Source organism: Ciona intestinalis, chromosome 14, assembly GCF_000224145.3.
Source record: "Ciona intestinalis chromosome 14, KH, whole genome shotgun sequence".
Classification (NCBI taxonomy): domain Eukaryota; kingdom Metazoa; phylum Chordata; class Ascidiacea; order Phlebobranchia; family Cionidae; genus Ciona; species Ciona intestinalis.
Genome location: NC_020179.2, coordinates 2,090,758 through 2,117,952, shown reverse-complemented (window position 1 = coordinate 2,117,952; position 27,195 = coordinate 2,090,758). Strand labels below are relative to the sequence as shown.

The window sequence follows — 27,195 nt, the reverse complement described above, 5'->3', positions numbered from 1 at the left end:
AAACAACAACATTTTTAACTTCAACTTTTCATAATCTTTCTCTTTGCGACTGGAGAGCTGTATTTAGAAACGTCGATCATCTCTAAGTCGAAACGTATAGCTTTTGTTCTAGGACGTAAATGTAAAATTGCGGTTTAGCTTTGCATATAACCTAACCAAAGATTCGAAAAACCGTGATGTGAGTATAAAGGTATTTCAAAGTAGAGTTCTTGACCAACAGTGCCAATTCAACTAGACATATATATTTAATAGGGTGGGGGAAGAGTGGACACCTTTAGCACAAAATATTCAACTGTCCTGATCATGTTTAAACATTTGTAACAACAGTCTGTAAAAGTGGTAAGGATGAATGAATAAAACATTATTTTATACTTAAACAGGGTAAAACATTTTGGATCTTAAACAACTACGTATTTTTTGTAAATTACGTATAGCCCCTTACGTTGGAAGAGCATGCAGTTTTTTCAGCTGGATTCGAATGGTCTTTTGATAAATTGATTAGCCCTTTTCCCCTTTGCAAATTCACCGATTCCATTCTTAACAAAGCGATATTCTTCTGCTCTGCATCGCAGTCTAGCGACTCTAATTCTTCTTGCAATCTACAGAGAGACACGGACTGAAAACGTAATTAGCAGGGTCGTTCGTTTGCCTGTACTGGGATCACATTATCGCCCACAAAGTAACATACATGGTAACTCGTAAGCTGGCACGAGGTGTTAAACCCATGTGATAACGACTGTCGTTTTCCGGCCACGCGAGGATAAAGTAAGTTACATTCATTCATTCATTTACATTAAAGACCTTAAAATTAGAGTAACTGGTCCCTCGATATAACCTTATACTTCAATGGATAAATGACACTTCTTTATTTTCACATGGCGGCACACACAGGGTTCTTATGAACCCTTTTCATATGCCTTTATGATGCGCAAAACCGCGTTTGTATCCTTGAGGGCTGGTATAGTATAGAAGTGTGAGGTAAGATAGAAAACTTTTAGAAAGTAGAAACGGTCAAAGTTTAGTGACATTTTTTCGTATAAAATTGTCCGTATTTTTTACTCCAGCGGTTGAATTTGTGGGTTTGACACGCATTTATTCAGAAGATATTTCGTTTCTTATATAACTTTGGTGGTACCTGGGTCACATTTGAGCATTTTTACCAATACACAATTTGTTTTTTATTTTTTTGTTGGTAACGCCCCTTCAATACTTAACAACAGTTTTCATCTCTGCTGCATACTTTGTTGGGACGTGAGAATATTGTCGAATAATACGGTGTGACACTTGTTTTGTTTATAGTGAAATGTATACCCGTAAAAGGAGATTTAAAAAGGTATCCAAACTTACCCCGTGTCCCAAGATACCCCGACCTATATTTAAAATTCCTTTCAGTTTACCTAATGTATTCTGGGTCCTGCAGTTGAGCATTATCCGACGACGCCAGCTCTGCCTTTTTCTTTTCGTTTTCTACCTTTTTCTCTTCCAACTCGGAGTCCAGATCTGCAGAGGTTTTGTCAGGAATAATTCGACACTTCGTGCGTCACACAAAGTCGCGCAGAACAGTGTGATATTTATCAAGTATCAGGAAGCATTAAGTAGCTTAAAATCGTACAGAAATGTAACTGATTAGGAACCTTACTTTCTTAACTTGTATAGTAGGTCGGGGGAAGATGGGACACGTTATCAACCTATTTTCTTGTCCCATTTAGTAGTAAACGAAGAACATACATAGAATTCTAAAAGCGTATCCTCATGACTTCCATAGACCGCTGTTAATTGTTTAAAACATCAGGATAATTAGATATCATGTGCTAAAGGTGTCCCATCTTCCCCCACCCTACTGTATATGTCTTAGCAGCAAACATATATAACAATGCAATTAGGATAATTTTTGCGGAGTCGCAAAAACAGCTAGTAATACAGTATAACTCAGCCATTCTGATGACGCAAGGAAGCGTACACAGTACAAAAAGCAAAGTGCCACTAATTTACAGAAAGATTGCAGAAACGTCAGAAAAGTAAAACGACATATTTAAAAATACAACCGATCAGTTTTCTTGAGTTGTCGATATAAAAATCAACGGAATCAACAGAAATAACAAATCTAGTCAAAAATGTAAGGGACTTAAACTATACTGTGAAATTAGATTTTAAAATTTGGATTTTTGTAAAACGTCCTTTTAACTTCTTATATCGGGCCAACTACGCTCTGAAAGAATTCATAAATAATTTATAAACGAAGACGAAGGTCGCCGACTTGTAACAGTTAGAATTCAAACCACTTGTTCCCAAAAGATTACAGACATGCCAGCGATATTTTGTTCAGTAATATAGAATAAATCTAAATGCGACTTTAATCTTGTAAGCAAAATACCCCTATAAGCCTAATGATGAATTAAACATCGGGTATAGCACCCATAGCATTGAATTATTTAATGCGCTGTCGTATATAGGTCGCTTATTTCTTATATATGAACGCACACCTAATGAGGTCAAGGTTCTAAACACATTCGTTATGCTGTTGTGTTTAGAATATCCGCAGTTTTGAATTAACACATTTTCGTAGCTTGAAAGATGGCGGGCACAATTTCAATAAAACTTCTAGTCCCACTTGATAGTAAACAAAGAAAGTTCAAAGAAATATAAAACCGTAAATCATTGCAATTCCCATTATAGACCATTGTTAATTGTTTAAAACATGATCAGGTTATTTGGATATTATGGGCTAAATGTGTCCCATCTTCCCCCACTCTAAATATGACCATATGACAAGAGGTCATATATATGACCTCATGCGTCGACATTTTTTAATATCACGACATTATAAGCGCCAACATAAAAGGAATTGAAGTAATCAATACTTCATATAACGATTCATTCCCAAAATACCGATCAGATACCTTTGATTCTAATTGCAATGAGCCCACGGGGTGCATATGAGATATTAAGTAATTTTAAAGTCTGATTGCATGGGTGTTAGGTGTAATATCAAGGATTAAACTTCAAATCCGGTTTAGGGTGCTTTAAATGCGATATGAACATGTTAGCGTGAATTGGTAGCAGGTTAATACTTTTCTATATGTAGGAATATTCAATTGATTGTGTGTGGATGCATTCAGTGTCGTCCGTCGCTACTATTACAGATGTCGTTATATATGGTTAAAACGGCCTGATTTAGAAACGAGCATAGTTGTCATATTTATATAACTGTCACTGAAGCCTATACCGTTGAAAGATAAGATTCATTGCAATTATTTCTGTAGTAAATATTACATTTAGCAAAGTGTCCCATTATCTTGTACCCCAGCACTTATACAGTAAGTTAAACTACCCTCGTAATAATTAGTTACATTGTAAAAAATATCTATATTGCACGAAATATTTACAAAGGTAATCAACAAACCGATTATCTTTGCTTGTAATTCTGTTACTTCTATTTTCAAGCGTTCGACTTGGTTGTACCTCATGCGCCTGTCACTTTCTTTTCCATCCAATACCTGTAACTCTACATGGGATATTGCTGAGTATGCCAGTGAAGGCGTGTTTAATATACGTGATTCTGTTTAAATAATTATAAAGTGACTTATGTACATTCATGGCCTACTGAATGTATTGAGTAGGCCGTGGTACATCTTATATACTACGCACTTCGTTGAATTTTGTTTGTTACGTATTACGTATAGCACTTATTGATCCTGACCAGTGTAGGACTTAACACCGAACTCTCAAATACCTTGTCAACATTTTAAGCATTCGGGCAAAAACAATTATTAGCGAATAATTAGTTTAATGAAAAATGCTGTATAGTACGTACTTTTTTGTTTACTATCAAATGGGACAATAAAATAAAAACAATACATAGACCATTATATAAGTTCAATATTCAAGAACGTCGTTTAATATCATCGGTCATCATACACCCACCTTTTGATAATTCTTCTTCTTCGTGTTTTAGTTGCTCGAGCTCACTCGCCAATGTCTGTTTTCGTTTTGCTTTTCCGTCGACTAGATCACAGTTTTCGGCAAAGTTTTGAACTTCCTTTAAGAATCCGTTGATTTGTTCTTCTCGATTCAGTGTCTTTTCCGCCTTTTAACGAAACGCTTGCTTTATGTGTATTTGTTACTGATTAAGTGTTCGGGATTCGAGCCAATCCGTATACGCATTTGTTAACACTGTGATATAAAGTAGGGTGGGGGAAGACTGGACATCTTTCGCACATAATATCTAAATATTCTGTTCATGTTTAAAACAATTAAGAACGGCTATGGGAGTCGTGAGAATACAGTTTTATAATTATTTAATTATTCTTTGTTTTCTAGCAAATGGAACAAGAAAATAGAATGAAAAGGTGTCCCATCTTCCCCAGCCTACTATATATAACTTTAGTTGTAACAATAATGCAAAATTTGTAAATTATCCCACAGTATTACACCAGTATTTTTACATTACACAACTCCACTGTACCAGTTGATTTTCGAAGTCCAGCACTCTATTAGTTACGACCTCATGCTGGTTAATTAGGCTTGTCAGTCGCGCAGAAGCCAATTCTAATTCCCACTTCGATTCGTGCAGAGCAACCAACTATGGTTAACAGAAATTAATGAGCATCAGGTGAAAATAAGGAATATTATTTCATGGTTTAACGCAATGTTCATTTATAAACTGTAGGTTACATGTATACCGCTGGTTACATGTATACCGCTGCCCTGATCATATTGGTTGGTATATATAAGAGGGTGGGGGAAGATGGGACACATTTAGCACAGAATATCTAAATATCCTGATCGTGTTTTATACAATTAACAACGGTTTATGGGAGTCGTAAGGATACGGAATTATATTTATTTGAATTTTCTTTGTTTACTACCATATGTGACCAGTAAATAGAATGATAAGGTGTCCCATCTTTCCCCACCCTACTATATGGTATATTCTGATATAACCAGTCCTGCTGTATCAGTGTTCCATTTCAGAAAACCGCAAAAAATGTGTTGAAAACCATACCAATTAAGTCCCATGTGACCGCAATAATATGACAAATCTAAGTGCGATCGTTAAAAACACAATTGCAATTTCATATCCATATAGCTTATTGTCCGTGCCAGGTGAAGAAATTGGCTTTCTAACTCGGTTTGTAAGCGCGTTATTGGATTACTGGTGGATATATATCGAATTACACGACTTACGTCTCGTGTGCGTATAGTTTCCTGCAGTCTCTCCGTTGCTTTTTGTACATTTACTATCTCCGCTTGTTTAGCCTTGATCTCTTTTTGGACTAAAAAATAAACGGACTTGAAGAACAAAACACAAAGTATTGTTAAAACAAAAAGCGTTACAAAATCAGATTCCCGACCTAAAGTTTGACGAAATTTGATTTCGTTGCGTCGATTGAGATTTTCGTTTTACGCTTACGTAAATGTTATTTTGTGTACGATTACAAAATAAAATATTCTCCGTTAATTTGTTTTTATTGGTATCATACACATTAGGGCTTACATTGTACAGTCGTGAGAATTTGAATAAAATAAACCATTGTTTATTTATCTGATGAAAACAAACCACTGTGTAAGTTTAAACCAATTGTCTAAAATTACAATGGTTATAATGAACCTTAACAAAAGAAGGTCTTATTAACGGGAAATTAAGAAACAAAATTCTGTGAAAATTTTGACTTTTTTGCGACCGTGACGTGTGCAAAAAAAGTGACGTGTGAATCTGTATGGTGACGAAAGCATGGGGGCTTTCCCGGATCAAAGAAGATAGAGCTAAGACGAAAGGCGACTGTATCAGTTAAGACGTATCATGACCGAGTCAGAAAGCTCTCGTATCTACACATAAAATATTTTCATAATTATTTCAAAATATAGAAAAGCATGCATGATAGCCTGTTGTTGTAAAGTTCGTATTTTATTTGTTCTTACAGTATAACTAACCTTGTATTAGTTGGTCGTGTCTTCTTTCAGCGGTTTGTTCTGTTTTGAGCACGCGTTCGAAAACCTCGTCCAAGTTCATAGCGAAAATCTGTAACAATTTTAATACCTTAGAACTGTGGGGTTAAGGTTTTGTTTAGAAACGAGGCAGCTCGATTATAAAGTGCAGACTGCAGAGCCTTTATGTCGTTTTTTTTACAACAATATACTCAAACGCTAAGATAGAGTGTGTAATACAGTCAATTTCATACGTGTAATTTGTTTTCATGTGTTGTTTTTATATTGGGTATTATAATAGGAGGGGGGTAACATGGGACATTCTTTTATTCATATTTCTCGTCCCATTTAATAGTAAACAAAGGACATTTAAAGAATTATATACCCGTATTCTCACGTGAGTCGTTAAGTGTTAAATGCACCATTAGAAAATATGGCATACATGTGCTAATACTATTTTATCTTGCCTACTGCTAACGCCTTGTTGGCCATTATACAAGCCGAGTGCTATGAGTAATTAATGAGTCAGGGTAAACTTGGTTGTGTTTCGGAGCGCTAATTTAACGTGTAATTACTTACCGGCAATGTTGGGATACGCCATTAGCAAACAGAAATCCTACACGACAGCGGCATTTAAAGGAGTAAGCATAGAACAGCTATAAAACTTTCCAAGACGTTTATACGTCTTTAAATTTATGAGTTTTTCGATGTAAGATGTATTTGATGTATTTTCGAACAGAACGTTATAACTGCAGCTTACGGTTACAATTTACCTTTGTTTTGGAAGGTTGTAGACAGGTATGTTTAAATATAAGACATTGTCATATAAAATATAAGGGTTACAGCAAAGTGGGGGGAGATGGGACACCTTTTTGTTCCATTTGGTAGTAAACAAAAAAAACTTTTAAAGAATTATAAAACTGTTTTCTCGCGACTTCCATAGACCGTTGTTAATTTTTAAAACACGATTAGGATATTGTGTTAAAGCCTATAAATATATTATATGCACCAAAATCGTTTTCACATGTATATAGTCCTGTGGCCATGTGGGTAAGATTGGGCACCCTTAGCAAATAATATAATATCCCATATTTCTTGATTATATTTTAAACCTAACAACCTTGTTTTAGTATTTAGGTTACGGGTATACACTTCTTTAAATGTTCTTTGTTTTGTACCAAATGGGACAAGAAAGTACAATAAAACATGTACCAACTTACCCCAGCCTAATGAATTTGAGGCGAATTTGCTTGGTCATGCACGATTTGGAAATTACATTTGCATTTAAAATATGCAGGTCGCATTATAAAATCAATGATGAACATGGCCACAACAGTGATTTATGCTGATTAAATGACAGCAGGTACAGCGATGATTTCTTTGACGATGCGACGAAACGCAGCAATTTGATGAATATTGATTTATATTTGATTCACCTCACCTGTCCCGGACAGAAGGCATCGTAATGACTATTTTTTTACCTGAACTATATCAGTGAGATGCACGTAGCATGCATACGCGTCGCGTATCGTATTTTGAACAGCAACATGACTGTTCACGTATACGGGATACCCCGAGATTTTACCTTATTTTATTTAGGCCTTAATAAGTTAACTTGCCACGAAAACAGTAAGATTTATTTTACGCTGGCAATATATGTATATATAATATAATAGGACCCCATTGGTTGTAAGGGCAAGTTAATTTAATACAGCGGTGGTCATCGTGGCCTAGCTGATTATTAATAAGGGCCACAGCTCAGTCTAATTAATATACCAGCAGTTGTTTTTTTTTTTTTAAAAGAAAGTGTAGGAAGCAATTAGCACTGGTTCTATTGTCGGCAATTGACTGTCCCTGCTAGAGCATTTCCTGTATTCGTTAATTACCACGCGTCGAATTCAATTAGTGTGGACGGACAGCTAATTTATCGAATATAGTAGTGAGCTTAAAGTTTATGATGTAGTATACTGAACTGAGAAGTACGTACCGTGGTTAACCTTGAAGTAGAAAACGTAAACTTGCCGCAAGCAATCTGAATTGATCGAGGTCTGCAGTAGATAGTTGACGTAGTTTTCCAGTTGTTAGGCCTGTTATAAGCCGTTAGATTTTACAGCAATATACTTATATCTCTCTAGGCGCAAATGCTCTCACGTTAAGTCAGCTGTAAAAGTTTTAGTTCTGAAAAAGCTGCAGATTTTAAATACCAATGTCGCTAGCAGAAGAATTTCGTTTTCACGCAGACGCCTGCTTAGTGACGTCACAATGAACATTCTTGTGTATCAATCACAAATGTCAATTAATGGCCTGCTAAACGAACGCAGAGTTGTCTTTTACCAACGTTCAAAAACAGTGATTACGAATTTATTAGCTAATTTGCAGTGCAGTTACTTAATTAAGCATATTGTGCTGCATGGGCGCGTGCAAAAACGCAACGTTTTTTAGAAACGTAGTGAAAGCCACAAAAACTTATTTGCAGTGTATACGAGTCAATACGACGACCGCCCCAGGCCTATACGAGCAGTTGGTACATTTAATTTGTATAACATATTATTTGTTTGTATTATATTCAGGGTATGTGTTTAGTTTTTTGAAGGAAATGTCTCAAGACAGTTTTTGAATAATAATACGTTTCGTTATGGCCGCCAACCCCCCTAGCTCACCGGTTGAGCCAAGACCCCAGGAAGTGAAGCATGCCCTGCATAAAGACGTTTTCCACCCAAATGGAGAACGCTTGGTCGGGTTCATGAAGGTATATTGGGATATATAACTAATTGCATGTATAAAAAAACTTCTGTTTTAGTGCAATAAATAAAGTGTTGTGTATATTCTAAATATATTACGGTGTATATTGAATACAGTGTTCAAAATGCATTGATTAAAGTTTTCTAAATGTATTATGGTGTATCAGATTCTATTTAATACAAATAACTTGAAGGTCTCCAAAACTGAGCCAAGCGGACTACCTTTCAATAAAAAAGAAAACATTCATTATTTATGCTGTTCGGTCACAGTGAAGAGACCATCCAAAGCATTTATAAGCAGGTATTGCTTAAATTAGCTTGGCATGTGTAATTATCTGTTTTAAAAATTCATAAAGCGTTTAAATAGTGACCCCTACACCATGCTTGTAAAAATTTCAAACCCTTGTCACCTTAGAGTCGCCCTATTGGTTTAATCCCTTTTGTCCGCATTTCATTGCTCCAGCTGCTAAATAATTCATTCTCAATTTGCGCTAAACAACGAATCTTAGAAGAGACGTGCAGGTTTTAGGTAATTGTATTGATTCCACCCTTTAGAACAAGAACAAGCCTATCTTTTTATTTTAATCAGTAGTTCTTATTGAAACTGCGTGATTTTTTAATTTAGAATATAAACAATGGGTGACAAATCTAATTAAACCCACTCAAAAGTTAAGTCCTATATTATATTAGTATCTTTATGCACAGCATATGTCGAGTCTTTTAATTGTTACATAAATGTATCAAGTATCTAAGTATAATAAGCTGTAATGTAACTTATCACCCCTTAAAATGCTTATTGAACCCATAACATAATATGTTGCTTAGAACCTAGCTGCTAGCATGGGTTTGAAATCAGGTTTGGCTGCAAGGCCGCAAAGAACTGAGCAGAACTTATATTAGGAGAAAAATACCCATTTATATATATAGTATCAATTCATTTGAGTAACTTTTTCATTAAATTAAGAAAAATATTTTTTAAGGTATCGAAAGCCTGACAAAGGAGAGGGTTATGAACAGAGAAGATTGTGGCCCATTGAAGAATTAACGGTCTGTTTGTTTTTTAATTTGGGTATTTGTAATGCAGTAACCACTGTACAGTTGGGCATTTATAGCGCACCTGCCTCTAACCAATAGGTAATGGGTTCAAGGCACAACGCTGCTACCATTGTGGGCATATGTGTTCTTGGGCAAGACACTCAGCAGCAATTGCTCCAACCCAGTGGTTACTAATAGGTTGTCAAAATTATTAGTCACACATAAAAAAATGAAAAAAATAACCCACAAGCCACAAAGTAATATATATGGTATGTGTATGAAACAGAACACCCGTGTTTAACGACTGTTGTTTTCCGGCCACGTAAGGATAAATTAGGAAGTTACAAATTTATGATACCGACTGAATTACGACTTGAATTATTTGCCCTTATAGGTAAAAAAATAAAATGATACCAAATATTTTGGGGGCTGTTTTGTACTAAATATGTTATAAAAAATATACTGACATGACTGCAATGTTTCAAGGTCTTAGTATGGACCTTGATGCACAGCTTACCTTTGCATGTCTTATTTACCCATTAATATTCATCAACACAGGATTTGCTGCTTAGAATAATATTTGTAGTGTGCGGGGCAACCAACAAAGTATGTTTGTGCAATGCCACCTTATTAATATTAAAACTGTGGTGATGTAAACAGGTTATGTTACCTTGCTTTTTTCTCGGTGTAAAAGAATAAAATGGGGGATTTGGAAAAATAATGCAAGATAAATAAGTAAAAGCTCACCTTAACCTGTATCGTTTCTACACACCTATTAGTGACAATTAGATGTGTATACACACCTATTAGTGACATTAGATGTGTATGCTTCGGGGGAAAATGTAGTGTAAAAATAGCTGTATAAAATTTAAAAAATTTCAACAAATAGGTAATATTTCATATCAAACAACTTCAAGTCTGTAGACTGTAGTAGTTAAACATGTGGCTTCATGTTATACAGTGAACTAATTTTATTTGAAGAACTACAATAATTGGTTATAGGGGCATGATATAAAAAAGTAAAACAGTATTTCTTACAGAAAGTAGATGGACGTGACCCTTCAAACTCATGCAACCAGTTCGACCTTTATTTTGACCGTGCTTTCCGTTTTGAGGCCACCAGCTTCAAAGAAAAAGAAGAATTTCTGGTTAATGTTGGATCCCTATGCTCTAAGTACCTCGGCAGCCAGCCACCCCCACCATTTGTCAATGTTACGAAAAAAGTTTCGAAAACCTTGCCGGCTGTAGCGGGTATATATTGTAATTGTAAATGCAGTATGTTTTATCAGTTTTCCGTAACACCCCCTGCCTGTTTACAAGTTATCGGATATGCAAATTTGATTAAATTAGGTACATCAGGCATCATTGCTACACTTTCACAGCTTAAAACAAAACAGTCACTAATCTAATCATTAATACATTTCTTTCAGTCGATACCAAAAACCAGATGCAAAAGAACAAACAGGAATTAGTTGAACGGGGCCAAAAAATCTCACAGCTTGAGAATAAAACAGCTGAGATGGCCGACTCTGCAAAGTCTTTTTCTCAAACTGCTCATGAACTTGCAAACCACTACAAAAATTCCTAAATTTTGTTGTTTAGCCAGGGTTACCTGTTTTTTAGATTTTTAGAGCTTCCCATGCAAAATAAAGCACGTTGCCCAATACTTAGTTAATTATTTTTTTATAATCTTACGATACCTTTTGGCATGGGTATTTTATTCTTTTTACAAAGTATTGCGTAATGCCTATGTTACACATAGTAAACAGTGTTAATTTGAAATTTTTATAGTGTGAAATCTGATTGGTACAAAACCTATAAGATACTGAAGTGTTGTACAAACTAATCTTACCAAAATAGCGTGCTAGGACTGTTAACTAAGCTCTGATAACGAAACTTTTTGTTATATGTTGTGTTTTGAACTTAAGTACTTTTACAGTCCTGAAATCCTGTTGTTTTCACCCATTTGTTTATGAAAACAGCATTTTCCGTTAAAATAATGAACGTTTCATATATTATTACACCTCTTTAGTGGCCCTTGAAAAGACTTTTTTGTTTGCGCTGCTAAACTTATTTCATAAGGCACTATAAAAGGTATAATAATACATTCTCTGAACTTAGGCAACAAAAACAGTTGGGAGCACTGCAGGTGCCTACATCCCATCTTTGTGTTTCTCTATGCTATTGCATTGCCAGTTAACATAACTGCAATCCACTATGTGTGTTTGTTTTGCAATCTCTTACATAAATAGCAGTGCAATCAATCTAAAGCCATTAACAAAGACTGAATGCTGTTCATACATGCACACAAATATATATATGAGCCTGGTGATGACATTACATTCTTGCTTTTACCTCCAAACCGTTTGTTAAGTACGAACAGCCAAGGTAAATAAATGTGTTCCTTGCTAAGACAGAGTTTACAGTCATAAACCATTTTAATAAAGGCCTGTGCTGGAATGCTCACACTCAGTTGCGCAGCCAGAAAAAATAAGGGGGGGGGGGTGATTATCAAAAAATTAAAAAAAAACTTTTTTTAAATTTTATTTTTAAAATTATTTTTAATTTTTGGTTACAAGGAGGGGGTCGTGACCCCCTAACCCCCCTGGCTGCGCCACTGGTCACACTCTTTCACTATTCTGTGCTAGAAACACCCAGCCAAACAACAACGTTTTCCTTATACAAGAGCTATGTAGCAAAAAATCTAACTGAAAAGTCCTGCATTTAAGTGTCCTCCTGGCAAATGCTATTCCTTAAATAAAACACGAAAGATACCAAAAGAAGTATTTTATAGTGTAAATAGGTTACGGCGCTGCAACACACAAAAGTTACTACATGGAACAAACATGCAAACAGCTGCCTCTGTATATTTACTGCTTCAGTTCATGCACAGTGCTTGTTTAATGTGGGTGATCTGGTTGTCTTTGCCTGGGAGATAACATAAGTAATTTATAACATTGTTGTATGCTTATCATCCTAATTGGTAGTAAACAAAGAAAATTTACACAATTATACAAGAGTATCCTCTACCATTTTAAACAAGGGTTATTAATTGTTAGAAACAACAAACAAAAGAAAAAAAATGTGCTAATAAGTAATGATAATCTTCTTACTGCACAGTACTACAGAATACCACCAATGAATATATAAGACAAATGTTTTACAATCCCAAATTGGCACTTACAAAAAACTCGCAGGTTTTAGGTACCAGAAAAAAAATTATAGTTTTTACCTGGGCGCAGATTTAATGATGTTGTCAACTCTAATGATCATTTCAGCTGCTTCAGCAGCACTGACAAGGACCTGTCTCTTCACTTGGAAAGACTCTGTGATCCCTAGTTTCTGCATGCAAGCTATTTCTCCCTGTTCCATGTCTGTTGAAATGAGTTATTACTTAACAGACCATATTTTACAATTTACTGCATTTAGACCAGCAATTCTTAGACTGGGGGCAAATTCCTTGTACTTTAAAGGGTAAATTAGCTGCCAATCAAAATCAACTTCAGTTGGCGGGACAGAAAAGTTATGCCAATTGTAGTACTAGCACATCCATCGCATTAAATATAACTCAAATTATTAATCCTTTTCGCTTTTTAATAAATGATAGCCATAATACATATTGGGGTTAAATTGGATAAGCATCTTTGTTAAAAGGGCAAAACATCCAAAAAAGTTTAAGAACTACAGATTTAGAAACTAGAGCAATGGCAGTGGCACTTAATTTGTTTTACTCCACTACATGATTGCAAAGATCAAATCAAATAAAACAAAGAGAAGGAAACCAGCAACAAAACAAAAATACAACTTACCCAGACCCATTGTGTTCTTTCCTTCAGCATGTGCAGCTCTCAACTGAGCAGCAAGATCTGAGCTATCATAACCAGCATTGTCAGCAATTGTAATCGGGATCTAAACAGAAAATACGTGCAAAATTAATACAAACAAACAAAACTTTGGTAAAAAACAGACATATGTTAGAGTATTGTGGAGTAAGATGGGACAACTTTAGCACATAATATCCAAATACCATGACTTTTTTAAACAAATACCAACGTTTTATGAAAGTAGTGAGAAGAAGGTTTAATAAAAATGTAAATATTCTTTGTTTGCAACCGAATGAGATGAGAAAAAATATTAAAAGGTATCCCATCTTACCCCAACCTACTATAAGTCAACTATTCTATTCTGGAGCAAAAAACGTGATCTCTTTTTTTCGATTTTGGAAGTATTAACGAATTCTCCCAAAACAAACCTGCATAAGAGCTCTTGCAAATGCTTCCATTGCCACCGATTCCTTTCCTGGAGTTTTCATGGCAAGTTGTTGCACTGCGCAGGCCATAAGGGCTTCAGAACAACCCCCTCCTTGCACGGTGCGTGTCTCGGCCACTGTGCGTTGAAGCACGCAAAGCGCGTCGTGCAGAGAGCGCTCGGACTCGTCCAAAATTTGCTGAGTTGCCCCACGAAGAACAATTGTACACGCTTCAGCCCGTGCAACTCCTGCAATAGTTGAGTAACTAGTTACCAAATGAATAACACTTATGCATCCTTGTATAGTGTGGTAATGTCAGACAGTATAACACAGGGACCAAAACTTGCCTAAAATTTAGTTATTACACATGTAACATTATTAATGTTTTCTTTTAAGTTCTGCCAAAAGACACACACCGAAATTCTTTGGTTACAAATCGAACACTTTAGAACCACTGAACAATGGCAATAGGAAAAAATCCACTCAATGCCTACCTGAAAACTTCAATAATCTGTCTTCACCAATAATAACCTCTTCTATGAGGTCACAATGGCCCAACTGAACCAGATCAGGTCGGTCAAATGTGGAGCAGATTTCCCCACCTAGTACCAAAGCTAGACGTTCCACACCTTCAAAGTCAGCATGCTCTATTGCCATAACACCTGCATCAGCAAACAGCTGCTCTGGGTAGTTGTATATTAACTGCCTGCAAGTGAAAAGAAGATTTAAATTGGGAATTTTGAATATTATTGAGTGTAAGTGCTGTACTGGGTTAAGGTCATATGAAAATACACAAGTCCTGGGATTTAGAGCTGGCCTATTATTCCAAAAGTAATTGTGTCACTTATCATTTCAATGTCATTTGTCTTTTATTTTTAACTGCATTTGTTTTTAAGAATGTCACAACATAAGACCTACCTGTTGATGAAACAGTTAATCCCATGGTTGATAATCTTCTCACATTTTTCTTTCATTTTCTGTTTTTCAGCCAATTCTATCTCGGCAACTTTGGCTGTTCCGTCTACACGAACCCTGGAGCCGAAGATCTAAAAAAGCAAGACATTAGTGGTATATTAGTGAGTATGCACGCAAACCTTTGAATTATCTGACAGATTTACTGCTGTAATAAAATGTATTTTAAGTATTGTGCTTTCATTTCAGGTCCCTCAATATATAAATAGCCCTAAATCAGTATATATATATAGCCTATATAATATATATCTTTGTTTATTACTTAAATCCTACACATACTTAAGTAATACAAAAAGTTTTTCCTGTTTTTACCTTGATTTTGTCAGTGTCCATTGAAGTATTAGAAATCAAAATTTTAGCGTTTTCGATGCGTTTTGGTTGATTCATTCCAATTTTCTTATCCAATAAAAAACCTTCTTCCAAAAACGAATCGGTCATAGTACCACCAAGCTTTTTAATAATCTGAAAATATTTTTACTCTTTATTATTTGTTGCATCTAGCTCATTTTAACAAAGTTTAACATGTAAAGTCCATCAAATGCCAACCAAATTAATTGCATCAAAAAAATAACTGTTTTATTTAAAAAGTAAAAGGATATTTCATTTCAGAAACAAGCGCAGCAATCTAAAAGATGTCACTTCTATAAGAAAACTTGAGAATACATATAACTTGTAAAAAGGATTCACACCCATTATTGCTTTTTTCAAACCGATACCGATATTTTGTAAATTTCAGTTGCCGATAACCGATATTTTAATGCACCTAAAAACTTGACTGATTAAAACGGAAAAATCTGATATAGCTAATAAAAATCAAGTAACAGGCTTAATTATTATTAATTAGTTATTAGTGAACTTGTAATTACTTAATTGGTTAATTTGTAATTTTTTCAAATAAATTTTACCTCCATTCCATTAAACAAACATTATATTTATCAGCTAATGCAGTTTGTTTGTGTATCACGTTGACGCGTAAAGACGCGTAATGGACCTAAAATAACCTCGACGTTACACGCGCTTGTCTGGTTACTAAGATATTATCGGACGTTTTTTGCCCTTGCCGATAATCAGTAAATCCATCAAAATGCAGCCGATATATATTGGCTAACCGATAATCGGTCGTGCTCTAATTCTAAAAGCATTATATAGGTATATACAGCACCTGAATAGCTTCCAAATTTCCACTTCCCTTTAATCTAAGCACAGCATCAACCGCCATCTTTGCGAAAAAGTCCTTGTGCTGAGTGAGGAGTTTTGAACTGAGGGTGGTCCTTGATACATTCATTAAGTCTTCCTTGAATTTTTCTTCATCATTCCTGAAAGAGAATAAATATTAGTTAAAGTACAATCTTTATATACTAGGTTGTAGGATTTGAACATAGGTGGCATACCCACATGCATAAAATCAGTGATCAACTTTTAAAACAATAAAACAATAAAAAAATTGAATTCCTAATAGTTTATAGTAAAGTCCCAAGTTTTAGGTTAAATTAACAAATCTGTGGTTCCTCTTCTAAATTTTTAATGTTTTTTTACCCATTATCAATTGCTGCTTTTTCCAGAGCTTCTCTTGCTGCTTCCAATGCACGACGCCATCCACGAATTATGGTTTGAGGGTGGAATTTTTGGTTTACAAGTTTTTCAGCTTCCTGAAAGAAGAAGTATCAGAAATTAGGATTGTTAGTAAGCAATAATAATACTAATCTTGTCAGAACTTAAAAACAGGGTATACAGCAATACAAATTACACACAGTGCCATTTCCTATTTTATGTGGGTGAGGTCCGATCAAGTTATCCAAGGCCCACAACCCCTACACACATACTGTGCTAAAATAGCGAAACAATTTCTCTTATGGTGCAATGATCCATGTGTGAATCCCTATTATCTTATAACAAACATTTTGCTTTGCTTAGAAAACTATTCTGAATATAAAACAGCATTTAACAGTTTATTACCGCCTTCTCAACAAGCATTATCGCAACTGCAGGGTAGACAGTGCCAAGTCTATGTTTCATATTTACATAAAGCGTTACATAATGATTAATGATAATATGATGTCATAGTCAACCTACATTCCCCATAACACAAAAATAGAGAAATCAGCGCAACTGAAAACACTTAAATGAAAAGCTCACCCGAAGCAACTCTGCAGCCAACACCGTGACGGAAGTCGTTCCATCTCCTACTTCATCATCTTGTACTTTTGCTAACTCTGGAATCAAAAACAATAATTTATAGATAATATCATGTTTTCAGTATTTATACCGATCTTCAAAGGTAAGGGCTGGTCCTTTTATCTTAATTTGTTATAAGAAATAAAACCATATTCAGGTCTTGTGATATTAGTTTGACATGAAAAAGTGATTTTTATGAGACACAGCTAGTAAGTGCTATGACAGCTATGCCATAAAAAAGCAATGCTTAGGTTTTTGAGTGGCTTATATTATACAATGCTACATGACCTCTGCTCACCTACAAGTACTTTTGCAGCTGGGTTATCGACTCCAACAGACTTCAATATTGTGGCTCCATCATTTGTGACAGTGATATTAGGCTCATGAGTAGCAGATGGTCCTGGGCTCATCAGGATTTTGTCCATGCCTTTTGGACCCAAAGTGCTTTTCACTAAATCACCAATAGCAACAGCACCAACAAATGAGGACTGGGTAACAAGGTAATGTTTTTACTGACTGAGTAATTCTGTGTTTAAAGAGTAAGCTCGGCCAGGGAGTTAGTTTAGAGTCCCTAACTGGTTTTTATAAAAATATGGTCAATGTTTAATTTATTGGATTAAAACAAGTTGCGATGAATTTTTCTTTTTTGGGGTGAGATTAGTCATTTCTTATTATACCAAGATTTTCCAATCAAGGTAAAAAAGAGAGATGTTTTTTTATAAAGGTTTACCTATTGAATATGGGGATTTTCTTTTAAGTTTGCTAAAATAATTTTGCAGAAACATCCAGATTTTTGTGCAAGTTAGAGCAAAGATTTTTATCAAGTTTAAGTATGGTTCAACACAAATAATAATTGCGCTATTATAATTGTAAAATGAAGAAAAAGAAATTACCATTCTTGCAATTTCAGCTCTTTCCTCATCTGCACCATAGTTGTAAATCGAGATGGGATTTAAGGACATCTAAAAGCAGTAAAGTAGCTTTTTGTTGTTATGAGTTTATCAATATAATAAAATCTATTCAATTCTAAGGTATAGTGCAAACTGTGCAATATTGGAAAATTACAAAAACATTTGATTTTTGGAAAATATTAAATATGAATGAAATATAATACAATGTACAGTCTTATGATGTGGTTACACATCCATATGTTTATTGTGGTAAACCATAATAAAGTGGTATAAAATCTAGGTAAAAATAGTATGGGTAAAATACGTACCATTTTGAATTTTTCTTGTGTAAAACAACGACTTTAACCAAATATTACTTAATGTTAAAACTCTAGAAATGAAAAAAGGAAACGTCAGTCTTCCTAAAATACTTAAATGCTTTCGCCACGAAACGATTAAACTCATACAACAGGTGACAAAACCCCTCAACGATTTCTCCAATGCGACAATTCAAGCTCACATGTTCCCGAACATTCATAAGAGAAATCACTCAACCATGAACACGTTTCTGAAAGAAGGAATTATTTCAAGCTGTTCAAAGCCTGTCAATCGGGGGGTCATATTTTTTATTGAGATGCTTTTCAATAAAAAAAATAGTACTTTAAAATAAAAAATTTAAATTAAATCTATACATAGTTAATTTTAAACCGATGCGCAATGATATAAAAATCATTAAACCTCAGGTTACAAGGCACAGCACACGTGGTATGTCTGGTCTCAGTGGTCTCAGTACACCATTTTATATTATTATTGTATTATCAAATGAAAATTTCAAATATGTAGTTTATTTGTTGTTAATATTTCTCACGCTTAACATTTCAACCATTTGAAAAGTTTGCCGAAAAGTCTATCGACCCGACCGCTGAAGTTTCAATGGACGAATTGAGCAACACGCTTTTCAGTTCCTGTCCCGTTTGCTATAGTGTTGTGTACTTGAGTAAACAGATTACGCATGGACATGAGAAGCCTCTACAGCTATTTATTATAGAAAAACATGGACCATCAGGATCTATTGTATAAATTTTTAGTGCACGAGGCACCAATGAGCAAAGTATTTGTATAATATTGCGAGTTGCAACTGCCTGATGTTCAGGCGTGCTGCATACTATAACATTGTAGGCTATATACACCAAATGTCACTATTATAGTGAATACAGCCATTTCACACTTGCTTGGTAACTTATACGCTGTTTAAAATATTAATAAGTTTTGTGATTTACAGTGTTGTACAAGATTTAGATTACGTTCTGGTCTCTGTAGCTTAAAAAGTCCATTGCACTTATACTAAAAGAACCCCAAATATGCCAACCAGTCAACCCTTACCACCTAAAGAGAAAACCCTGTTTAACAGGATACTGGTATGTTATGAGTTTAAATAAATATATATTTACATAATATATATATATATTATATATATACCTTTTAGTTTTCTTAAATGTACATTAAAGGGGCATCATACCAAAACACTAAAACTGGTATATGTATAGAGATGCTCGGTAATCCTTTAGCTGGTGGCCACCTAAAATTTTGGTTTCAAAATGTTCCTTGGGTCTCACTGATACTCACTGTATAATTTTTTTAGGGAATAACTCGTGCGTTCGTGTCGAAAATTAACTTTGAAAATGCGCGAAATCGTGCTAAGTCACCGTATTTTCCATACCAGCCGTTATGAATTAAACCAAGGTTGAATTATTACGTCATAGAATGCGTATTGTCACATTTGATTCCTGCGTTAAAACAGTGGGGAAAAAACAAGGCTATACCGTCTTGTAACGTATGTAATATATCACTATTGTGTTGTAACAGACTGCGGTTGTGACGTAACAAATCGTTAACCTTACGCAAATCAGATGAATTACAGTGACGAAGCATGTTTTCGCGCATTTTTAAAGTTAATTTTCGACACTAACGTCCGACTTTTTTGAAAAAAATAATTAGACGGCAGGTATTTGTGAGGGCTATAGAACATTTTGAAACCAAAATTTCAAGTGGCCACCAGCTAAAGGATTACCGAGATGCTCTAGTGCCGTTTTGGATCTCACAAAGCATGAATTGCCGTATAAATCATAAATGCATGGTGGACTGTGTTTATTTGGTGCTTGTAAGCGATTCAGAGCCAAATATGCACCAATCGGTTGTTTTATAGTTTTATAAGGTTAAGGATTGGTTATATTCATTATCGTTTCTAGTTTGGTTAAGTTAAGTTGAATATGTCATTCAGATTTTCAAAAACCTTTGTCATTAAGTTAAAAGAGCAATACTTCAGTCATTTATTGTGCTTTGTAAAAGTCATGAACTTATAGAACTTTTTTTTAAAAAAATGTTATTTGTAAAGAAGCTTATATTTAATAAAGAAAGGTTAATTAAACTTCAACAGAAATGAAGCAAGAAGCATTAGACCAAAAACGTTTAAAATGCGTTATAGACTAAATACATTAGTTACATGATTAAGATTTGTAGCATTTTATTGCCCTGTACTTGCTTTGTTAATTTGTGTATCTTTTAATTAAGATACATTTAATTAACATATCTTTTGATTAAGATAAGTTGCTTTTGAAAACATTGTTTTTTATTGTTTTTTTTTCACATAAATGTTTTTTTTGCCCCAAAGACAGGAAAACAAAGAAAAAGAACAAAATTAAAAATAATCATAGAAATCCCACATTCTTTTTTTACACAATCCTTCAACTACAGTGGACATTGATGTTTAATAAATAACGTTCACATAAACTAAAAAGTATTCTACAGGACTTGGATAGAAAACAAAAAAATATGATATTGTTTTTATTATCCCTCTTGACTAAATTTTTAAATTATATATATATATATATATATTTATATAATACTACTCAGTAGCCTATATCATTTTTATAGACTGTTTTATTCCTATGGCTAAACACTGTTGCAGCACCATACACACATTGTATTATTCAAATATTAAAACAAGTTTAACATAATAATAGGTAATAACTGTATAATGAAACGTAATAGGACCTACTCTAAATATGCCAAATAGTTTGCTCATCAATGAGTGATAACAGTTGTCTGTATGTAATATACTTAAAGCTGTGACAAGATCTTAATTGATGCCTACACGTTGTTATAATATTCAATACAGTTTTACTATTACAAAACAACACATCAACCTTTAAAGGGTATTTTTATTTTATGCTTTTATGTTTATTTCCTTATAATTTTAATCCTTATACATTTTCACCTTTTTCAGAAATGTTACGAGCAGAAGCAATACAAAAATGGTCTAAAGTTCGCCAAACAAATTTTGTCCAACCCCAAATTTGCAGAACATGGAGGTATGTCTATTGTTTTAACATTTCAATGTTATGTAATTTTGTTTTAAAATCTCAGTAACCAGTTTTTCACACTTGCGTTGCAGCAATTTATATATTTAACTATGTTTCATAGACCTGGACCTAGGCCTTTAAACTAGTACAGCTGTTAAGCTCCACCAAATCAAACTATAAATATGGGCTATTATAAAGGTTGCCATACTGGTTTAATTTGTTACCGTGATATCCTTGTTTAAACAATGATGTAAGCAGTTTCCTAATTACGACACGCAACATGTTTACAAAGGCTGTGTGTATGTGCAAATGATCTTGAAACGGTTTTGATTCCTTTTAGTCAAAATACCAGCTAATTCAACATATGCCAGTATAAATGCAAGCTGGTTTAACTTTTGACAAAAAATTGCTCCAAATTTACAAATGCATTGATTTTTTTATTGATTCAATAAAAAAAAAAACCTTTTTTCCTAAATAAAAACTAATATCAGAGTAAAGAGAAAAGACCACACAACTGATATTTAAGTAACATGTGGTCTCAGAGTAAGCTCACTTGACAATGGCAGTTAAATTTTCAGCACTGTTGATGACCTTTAAAATAAATTAAAAGAGCTGCTAACCTGGTATTAAAAGCTCTTGTTAAGGGCACTTTAAATTTATTTTATAACTATAGTTTTTATTCATCTCATTTTAAAAAAACAAATCTCGTGTTTTTTATTAGTTTTTAATTATCTCATTTTACTTTATCTCAAACAAAACGTGTTTTTTTTTCAGAAACTCTAGCCATGAAAGGTTTAACTTTAAACTGTACTGGCAAGAAAGAGGAAGCTTATGAACTGGTGAAACGTGGGTTAAAAAACGACCTTAAGTCCCATGTGTGTTGGCATGTCTACGGTCTGCTTCAGAGATCCGATAAAAAATATGACGAAGCCATAAAATGTTACCGTAATGCACTGCGCTGGGATAAGGTGGGTTAGTTTTTTATTTCATTTTACTTTAGTTTATGTCCTTACGCACTTTTGTTTCTATTAGAAGTTTAACTTGATAATAATTAAACATGAATGGCTTGTTTGTCTGCAAGGTGTAGCGACCACGCTTATTTTCTTACAATTAAATGTAAATATGTTTTTAACTGTAAGCATGTTTTAACAACTGTTGTTTTGTTGCCATATCCTGTCTTTTTGTTTAAAACATATCTAAATCTCCGCTGCAGTACTAGACTGACCTATTATAAAGTTTTCATATTATTATTACAGTTTTAGTTGTGTTATTAATTTTTTAGAGAAAGTGTTCACTTTTTACAAAAACTGTAATACCTTATAATTCAAACATTTTCTGCAGCTTTGTTTTTATGTAAATGGATGGTAATGATACAAATACTTAAACTGAACTAAATATAATATGTAAATTGGTACTAGTATGCAAAGGTGGTTAGGAATGCACATTACAGAATTTCGAATCCATGAGATTCGAATCCTTTTGTATTCGAATCTTATTACGGGATTCGGTATTCTGTTTAATGACGTCATTACACGTCATCTCATATACTATAGTAACAATTTTTGAAACTTATTAATTTTGAAAAAAAATATTTTTGTGTTTGTGGGACTTTCGAGAGTAAACGTTTCGTAACGTCTTTTCATAGCCTGCTATACGTTTCATGACGCAAAAACTACCCAATAGTACAATTTTTGATCATTTTACAGCTCATGACCCAACAAGGCTGCTATGAAAGGGTCAATAAACTGACTTTTGTGGGTAAAATTTCTTTTTCCTATAAATATAAAAAGATTCGAAATTCTAGATTCGGAATTCTAGATTCGAAATAAAGTATTCTAGGATATCCTAGAATACCTAATTATTCTGTAATGTGCATCCCTAAAGGTGGTTAATTTACTTCTGGATTAATATTTGGTTAGATTGTCAGTTTGTCACCTGTGTTCCAAGATTGGAAGTATATATTGGCTTTTCAGATTTAAAGTGAAGTTTTACTCTGTGCTAGATGAAATACAGCTAGAGAGAAGTACTCCAATATGGAGTATATATATTATATATATACACTATATAGTTATGTAGAATTGCATAAATTTATCCTTAAAGATAAGGCTAATACTTCCAGGTGATGTTTAGTTACTTAAAAATGTTTTTAAAGAATTTTATCAAGTCATGATATTGTGTGTTGTCTTCCATTATTTTCTAACTTCCGCAAAGATTAGTTTAGGTTTAAAATATAATGCTTTTATTGTAATGAGTAGGATTTAATAAATAAATTATCGTTTTGGTTTTCTGCAGGAAAATCTCCATATCTTACGAGACTTATCAATGCTGCAAGTTCATATGAGAGACATAGAAGGCTACAGGGTGAGTTCAAGCAATTTTATCTTTTTGTTGCCTAATTTTAAATATTTTCTCCAAAAAAAAATACACAAATGTGCTTTTTTTTAACATATTATACAGTAATGCAGATATTTAGTCATATATGTCATGTCAATAAATAAATTTCAGTTAATTACACTAATAGTTCAATCAAATCGTTTAACAATGCTTTTCTACATTTTAGGAAACTAGGCACGCCCTGTTACAGCTGAAACCAGGACAACGTGCTCCATGGATTGGTTACGCCATTGCTAATCATTTGCTAAAGGATTACACGGTTGCTTTTAAAGTTTTGGAGGAGTTTGGAAAAACTCAACAGGTAAAATTTAAAATAAGTTTTTCACTTACTTCAAATGTGTTTTGTATAATGCCTATTGCTGTTATTTTAAAATGACTATTATTTATTACTGCAGTCCAGTGGTTTTTAAAGGTTGTCAAAATTTTCAATTATACAGTAAAGAAAATTAACATTAAGTTACATATGTCACGGTATTGGAAAACTTTTAATGATTAAACAAAACACACATGTTATAAGTTGATACATTCATTTATTCTCTAGTACTCTAGGCAAACTATTTAGAAACTATTGCTGTAAACCATACTGGCAGAGTAGCATATTGGATATTGGGTGTTATGATATTCTGTAGACCCAAATCATTTGACTTTCCACGTTATAGCGACAGTGGGCAGTATTTGATGAATTGAGTGTTACATTGTCAAATGACATTGACTACGGCATTTTGATTATCATTATTCAATTTTTCATCATAACGATAAGGCCACATTTTGTGCTTTACTGATGTCTTTAAGTTATGCATGTTTTCTCCGTATAAACGGTCAAAGGTCACAACATTGTGTTAAAATCTTCCAGGAAATGGTATATGAGCATAGTGAGTTGCTCTTATACCAGAACTACATCCTACAAGAAGCTGGCTTGTTTCAACAAGCTATAGAGCACTTGGAAACAAATAAAGAGAAAATTGTAGACAAGCTATCTTGGCTTGAATATAAAGGTAATCATACTGTAGCTGACTTTTGTACATTATGTTTAATTTTAGTGACAGGTAGGTTTTAGAATGTAGCTAAAAGGTTGTTCATATAAAATATTACGGACCTTTGGTAACCATCTTACTCAAGGTTACTACATTTGTGCATTAATGTTTTTTTCTTACCAGGCGATCTTTGTGTTAAACTCGAACGTTTAGAAGAAGCTGAGAAAATCTTTACCAGCTTAGTAAACAGGAATCCTGAAAACCACAGCTATTACCAGAAACTTGAATCTGTTATTAAGCCTTCAAATGAAGTGGAGAGACTACAGATATATGATGCTGTGTCGGCCATTTTTCCTAAAGCCGATTCACCAAAAAGTCTTCCTCTTACATTTTTAACGGGTAAGTATTGAAAAATATGTTTTTTGATGTGCTATGTTTGTGCTGGCACAGTAGTTAGGCAGGTGAATTATTACAGAAAATACAGGGTTCGATACTTGGCATCAGTGGAGCAGCCAGGGGGGTTTAAGGGGTCGCGACCCCTCTCCCTTTCAAACCCCCCAAAAAAAATTAAAAAAAAAAAAATTTTTAGTTAAATCATCCACTTATTTTTTATTGATATAATGATACTGATACTGATATCTGCCTGCTTCCTAGGGCGAGACGCAAACAGTCTTTGCTTTAACCCAGTGATCAATAATGAGTTGTAGCCTCGTTGATTTTAGGGTAATGGGCTGACTTTGGCCTAAATCCGGCTCAAAATTTGGGACACTGTCCCGCAAATGCACTGCCACATTCGACAAATGCAAATGCAATGTAATAATGTATTTTGCACCAAAATGGATTCCTAACTTTAAAAAAATAAGGTAAAACGATGGTTTTTATTTTTGCAAGTATTCGCTGAAAATGTGCAAACACACCTAAAAACATTTAGTGGCCCAAATACATTGAATAAAATTTGTTTTAAGCTTCTTAAATTAATCCCCATTTTTGGTCCCAAACAGGTCCCATGTTTCAGGAGCGAGTTGACAAAATCATGAGAGAGCAATTAAAGCGGGGTGTACCACCACTATTTGTAAGCTTGAAACCATTATATAAGGAGCAAGAAAAGGTTAAATGCATTGGAGAGATAGCAGAGCAGTTTATTCGATCTTTGGAAGCAAATTCTAAATTCTCCCCTGATGGTATGTTACTAAGTTACTTAATGGATGTCTTCAATTTTTTTTACGGTTTTGCTGTCATGGACAATTTTTTTGTTTAAAGCATATTTTTAAATTAGTGTTTTTTTATTAAAAGCATACTTTTAAATTAACGTTAGTAATTAAAAGCACAAAAACTAGCTTTACCTACTGACTAGTTTTACTAGTCTGGCGCCGTGGCTCAGTGGTTTAGGTGCTTGTATTGTGACCGAACGATTTAGTGTTCGCTGCTCGACGCTGCTAGTGAGCCAAATCTTGCCTAAATTCCAGGTCCTTACCCATACAAAAAAACAAAAAAAATAGTTCTACTATGTAGTTACAACATAAAAAAAATTTTTTTAATAAATTAAAAACTATTGTTTTTGCTCAAAACATCTAAACTGTCACTGTCCGCCCCTCTTTATGAACAAAATTTAAAAATCAAAAGTTTTTTTTTATTCCAGATGAAGAAATAGAACCACCAACTACTTTGTTATGGGCGAGGTTTTTCTACGCACAACATCTCGATAAAATAAAGGAATACGAAAAAGCTTTACAATTAATCAATGAGTCATTGGAGCATACACCTACACTCATTGAACTTCATGTTTTGAAAGCTAAAGTTTTAAAAGTAATAATTTTCATACTTTTTACGTTTTTAAGTTTTATAAGCAATTTAATTGTAGTTATTAATATAATAGGGTTGGGTAAGACGGGACACCTTTAGCACATAATATCCAAACATCCTGTTCGTCTTTTAAACAATTAAAAATGGTCCATGGGAGTCGTAAGGAATGCTCTTTGTTTACAACTTAATAGGACAAGAAAGTAGATTGAAATGGTGTCCTATCTTCCCCAACCCTACTATATCAGGCACTGTATAGCAACCTAAATCAGTATATATAGCCTAAAGTTGAATTCAAAATGTTCCACCTATAATTAAAATCTGTTTTACCTAAAAAGTTCCCAAAAGACCTTTACAACTACCCCTTGAGCAGCAGCACTTTAACCACCACCCTTGCAGCATCTGGGAGATACAGCAGGAGCTGTGGCCAGCATGGATGAGGCTCAATCGTTGGACACAGCAGACAGATTCATAAACTGCAAATGTGCTGCTTATATGATCAGGAATGATATGATATCTGACGCTGAGGAAACAGCTGCTAAGTTTACGAGAGTGAGTGCTTTTGTTGTTTGTTTTAAACCGGCGTCGTGGCGTAGTGGTTAGCGCGCCTGCCTCTAACCCAGAGGTAATGGGTTCAAAGCTCGTCGCTGCTACCATTGTGGGCGTATGTGTCCT

At 34.2% G+C, this 27,195-nt stretch overlaps 4 protein-coding genes and 1 long non-coding RNA gene across 7 annotated transcripts in view; 3 read left to right on the top strand and 2 right to left on the bottom strand.

Moving 5' to 3' along the window:
• Positions 1 to 46: 46 nt before the first annotated feature.
• LOC108950100 (myosin-15-like) lies at positions 47 to 8,388 on the bottom strand. Of its 2 annotated transcripts, XM_018814933.2 has the most exons (9): positions 7,916 to 8,388; positions 5,935 to 6,022; positions 5,188 to 5,276; positions 4,466 to 4,582; positions 3,925 to 4,087; positions 3,404 to 3,505; positions 1,398 to 1,500; positions 443 to 599; positions 47 to 108 (listed from the first exon to the last, which is right to left on the bottom strand). In XM_018814933.2, exons 2-9 carry the CDS (start codon positions 6,011 to 6,013, stop codon positions 64 to 66), a joined length of 855 nt encoding a protein of 284 aa, XP_018670478.2. In that variant the 5' UTR covers positions 6,014 to 6,022; positions 7,916 to 8,388; the 3' UTR covers positions 47 to 63. The 2 variants fall into 2 exon arrangements, with proteins under 2 accessions (XP_018670478.2, XP_026693415.1); XM_026837614.1 differs by lacking the exon at positions 3,404 to 3,505.
• Positions 6,405 to 7,611, top strand: LOC113474863. The gene is made up of 2 exons (XR_003396571.1): positions 6,405 to 6,726; positions 7,226 to 7,611. It is a non-coding gene; the product is annotated as an uncharacterized LOC113474863 (long non-coding RNA).
• Positions 8,389 to 8,479: 91 nt separating the features above from the next.
• Positions 8,480 to 12,066, top strand: LOC100179095 (syntaxin-binding protein 6). The gene is made up of 5 exons (XM_002131364.5): positions 8,480 to 8,677; positions 8,864 to 8,970; positions 9,650 to 9,716; positions 10,745 to 10,955; positions 11,135 to 12,066. Exons 1-5 carry the CDS (start codon positions 8,564 to 8,566, stop codon positions 11,290 to 11,292), a joined length of 657 nt encoding a protein of 218 aa, XP_002131400.1. The 5' UTR covers positions 8,480 to 8,563; the 3' UTR covers positions 11,293 to 12,066.
• A 410-nt stretch (positions 12,067 to 12,476) lies between these two features.
• LOC100181431 (T-complex protein 1 subunit beta-like) lies at positions 12,477 to 18,457 on the bottom strand. The gene is made up of 13 exons (XM_002131263.5): positions 18,320 to 18,457; positions 17,994 to 18,062; positions 17,399 to 17,588; positions 17,062 to 17,138; positions 16,462 to 16,574; positions 16,088 to 16,241; positions 15,238 to 15,387; positions 14,872 to 14,999; positions 14,448 to 14,659; positions 13,957 to 14,201; positions 13,514 to 13,613; positions 12,937 to 13,078; positions 12,477 to 12,632 (listed from the first exon to the last, which is right to left on the bottom strand). Exons 1-13 carry the CDS (start codon positions 18,320 to 18,322, stop codon positions 12,605 to 12,607), a joined length of 1,611 nt encoding a protein of 536 aa, XP_002131299.1. The 5' UTR covers positions 18,323 to 18,457; the 3' UTR covers positions 12,477 to 12,604.
• An 800-nt stretch (positions 18,458 to 19,257) lies between these two features.
• The window catches only part of LOC100183798 (N-alpha-acetyltransferase 16, NatA auxiliary subunit-like), a 12,563-nt gene continuing 4,625 nt past the window's right edge, over positions 19,258 to 27,195 (top strand). For both annotated transcript variants that reach the window (XM_002131231.5, XM_018814904.2), the window contains exons 1-10: positions 19,258 to 19,408; positions 21,277 to 21,361; positions 22,127 to 22,320; positions 23,645 to 23,713; positions 23,913 to 24,047; positions 24,600 to 24,741; positions 24,904 to 25,119; positions 25,722 to 25,901; positions 26,360 to 26,526; positions 26,920 to 27,072. In XM_002131231.5, coding sequence (XP_002131267.1) covers positions 19,352 to 19,408; positions 21,277 to 21,361; positions 22,127 to 22,320; positions 23,645 to 23,713; positions 23,913 to 24,047; positions 24,600 to 24,741; positions 24,904 to 25,119; positions 25,722 to 25,901; positions 26,360 to 26,526; positions 26,920 to 27,072 — 1,398 coding nt within the window. In that variant the 5' untranslated portion in view covers positions 19,258 to 19,351. The remainder of the gene's footprint in view (positions 19,409 to 21,276; positions 21,362 to 22,126; positions 22,321 to 23,644; positions 23,714 to 23,912; positions 24,048 to 24,599; positions 24,742 to 24,903; positions 25,120 to 25,721; positions 25,902 to 26,359; positions 26,527 to 26,919; positions 27,073 to 27,195) is intronic.

Bases quoted from the DNA above. Each gene is read 5' to 3' on its own strand.
- LOC100179095 (XM_002131364.5), top strand. From the start codon at position 8,564: ATGGCCGCCAACCCCCCTAGCTCACCGGTTGAGCCAAGACCCCAGGAA. The intron at 9,717-10,744 runs GTCTGTTTGTTT...TATTTCTTACAG, and splicing joins GGCCCATTGAAGAATTAACG to AAAGTAGATGGACGTGACCC. The intron at 10,956-11,134 runs GTATATATTGTA...CATTTCTTTCAG, and splicing joins AACCTTGCCGGCTGTAGCGG to TCGATACCAAAAACCAGATG.
- LOC108950100 (XM_018814933.2), bottom strand. From the start codon at position 6,013: ATGAACTTGGACGAGGTTTTCGAACGCGTGCTCAAAACAGAACAAACC. The intron at 4,583-5,187 runs GTAAGTCGTGTA...TGTTAACCATAG, and splicing joins AAACTATACGCACACGAGAC to TTGGTTGCTCTGCACGAATC. The intron at 1,501-3,403 runs GTTTGTTGATTA...AAACCTCTGCAG, and splicing joins ATTACAAGCAAAGATAATCG to ATCTGGACTCCGAGTTGGAA.
- LOC100181431 (XM_002131263.5), bottom strand. The intron at 17,139-17,398 runs GTGAGCAGAGGT...TTTTGATTCCAG, and splicing joins AGCTGCAAAAGTACTTGTAG to AGTTAGCAAAAGTACAAGAT. The intron at 16,242-16,461 runs GTAAAAAAACAT...ATTCTCTTTCAG, and splicing joins AAAGCAGCAATTGATAATGG to GAATGATGAAGAAAAATTCA.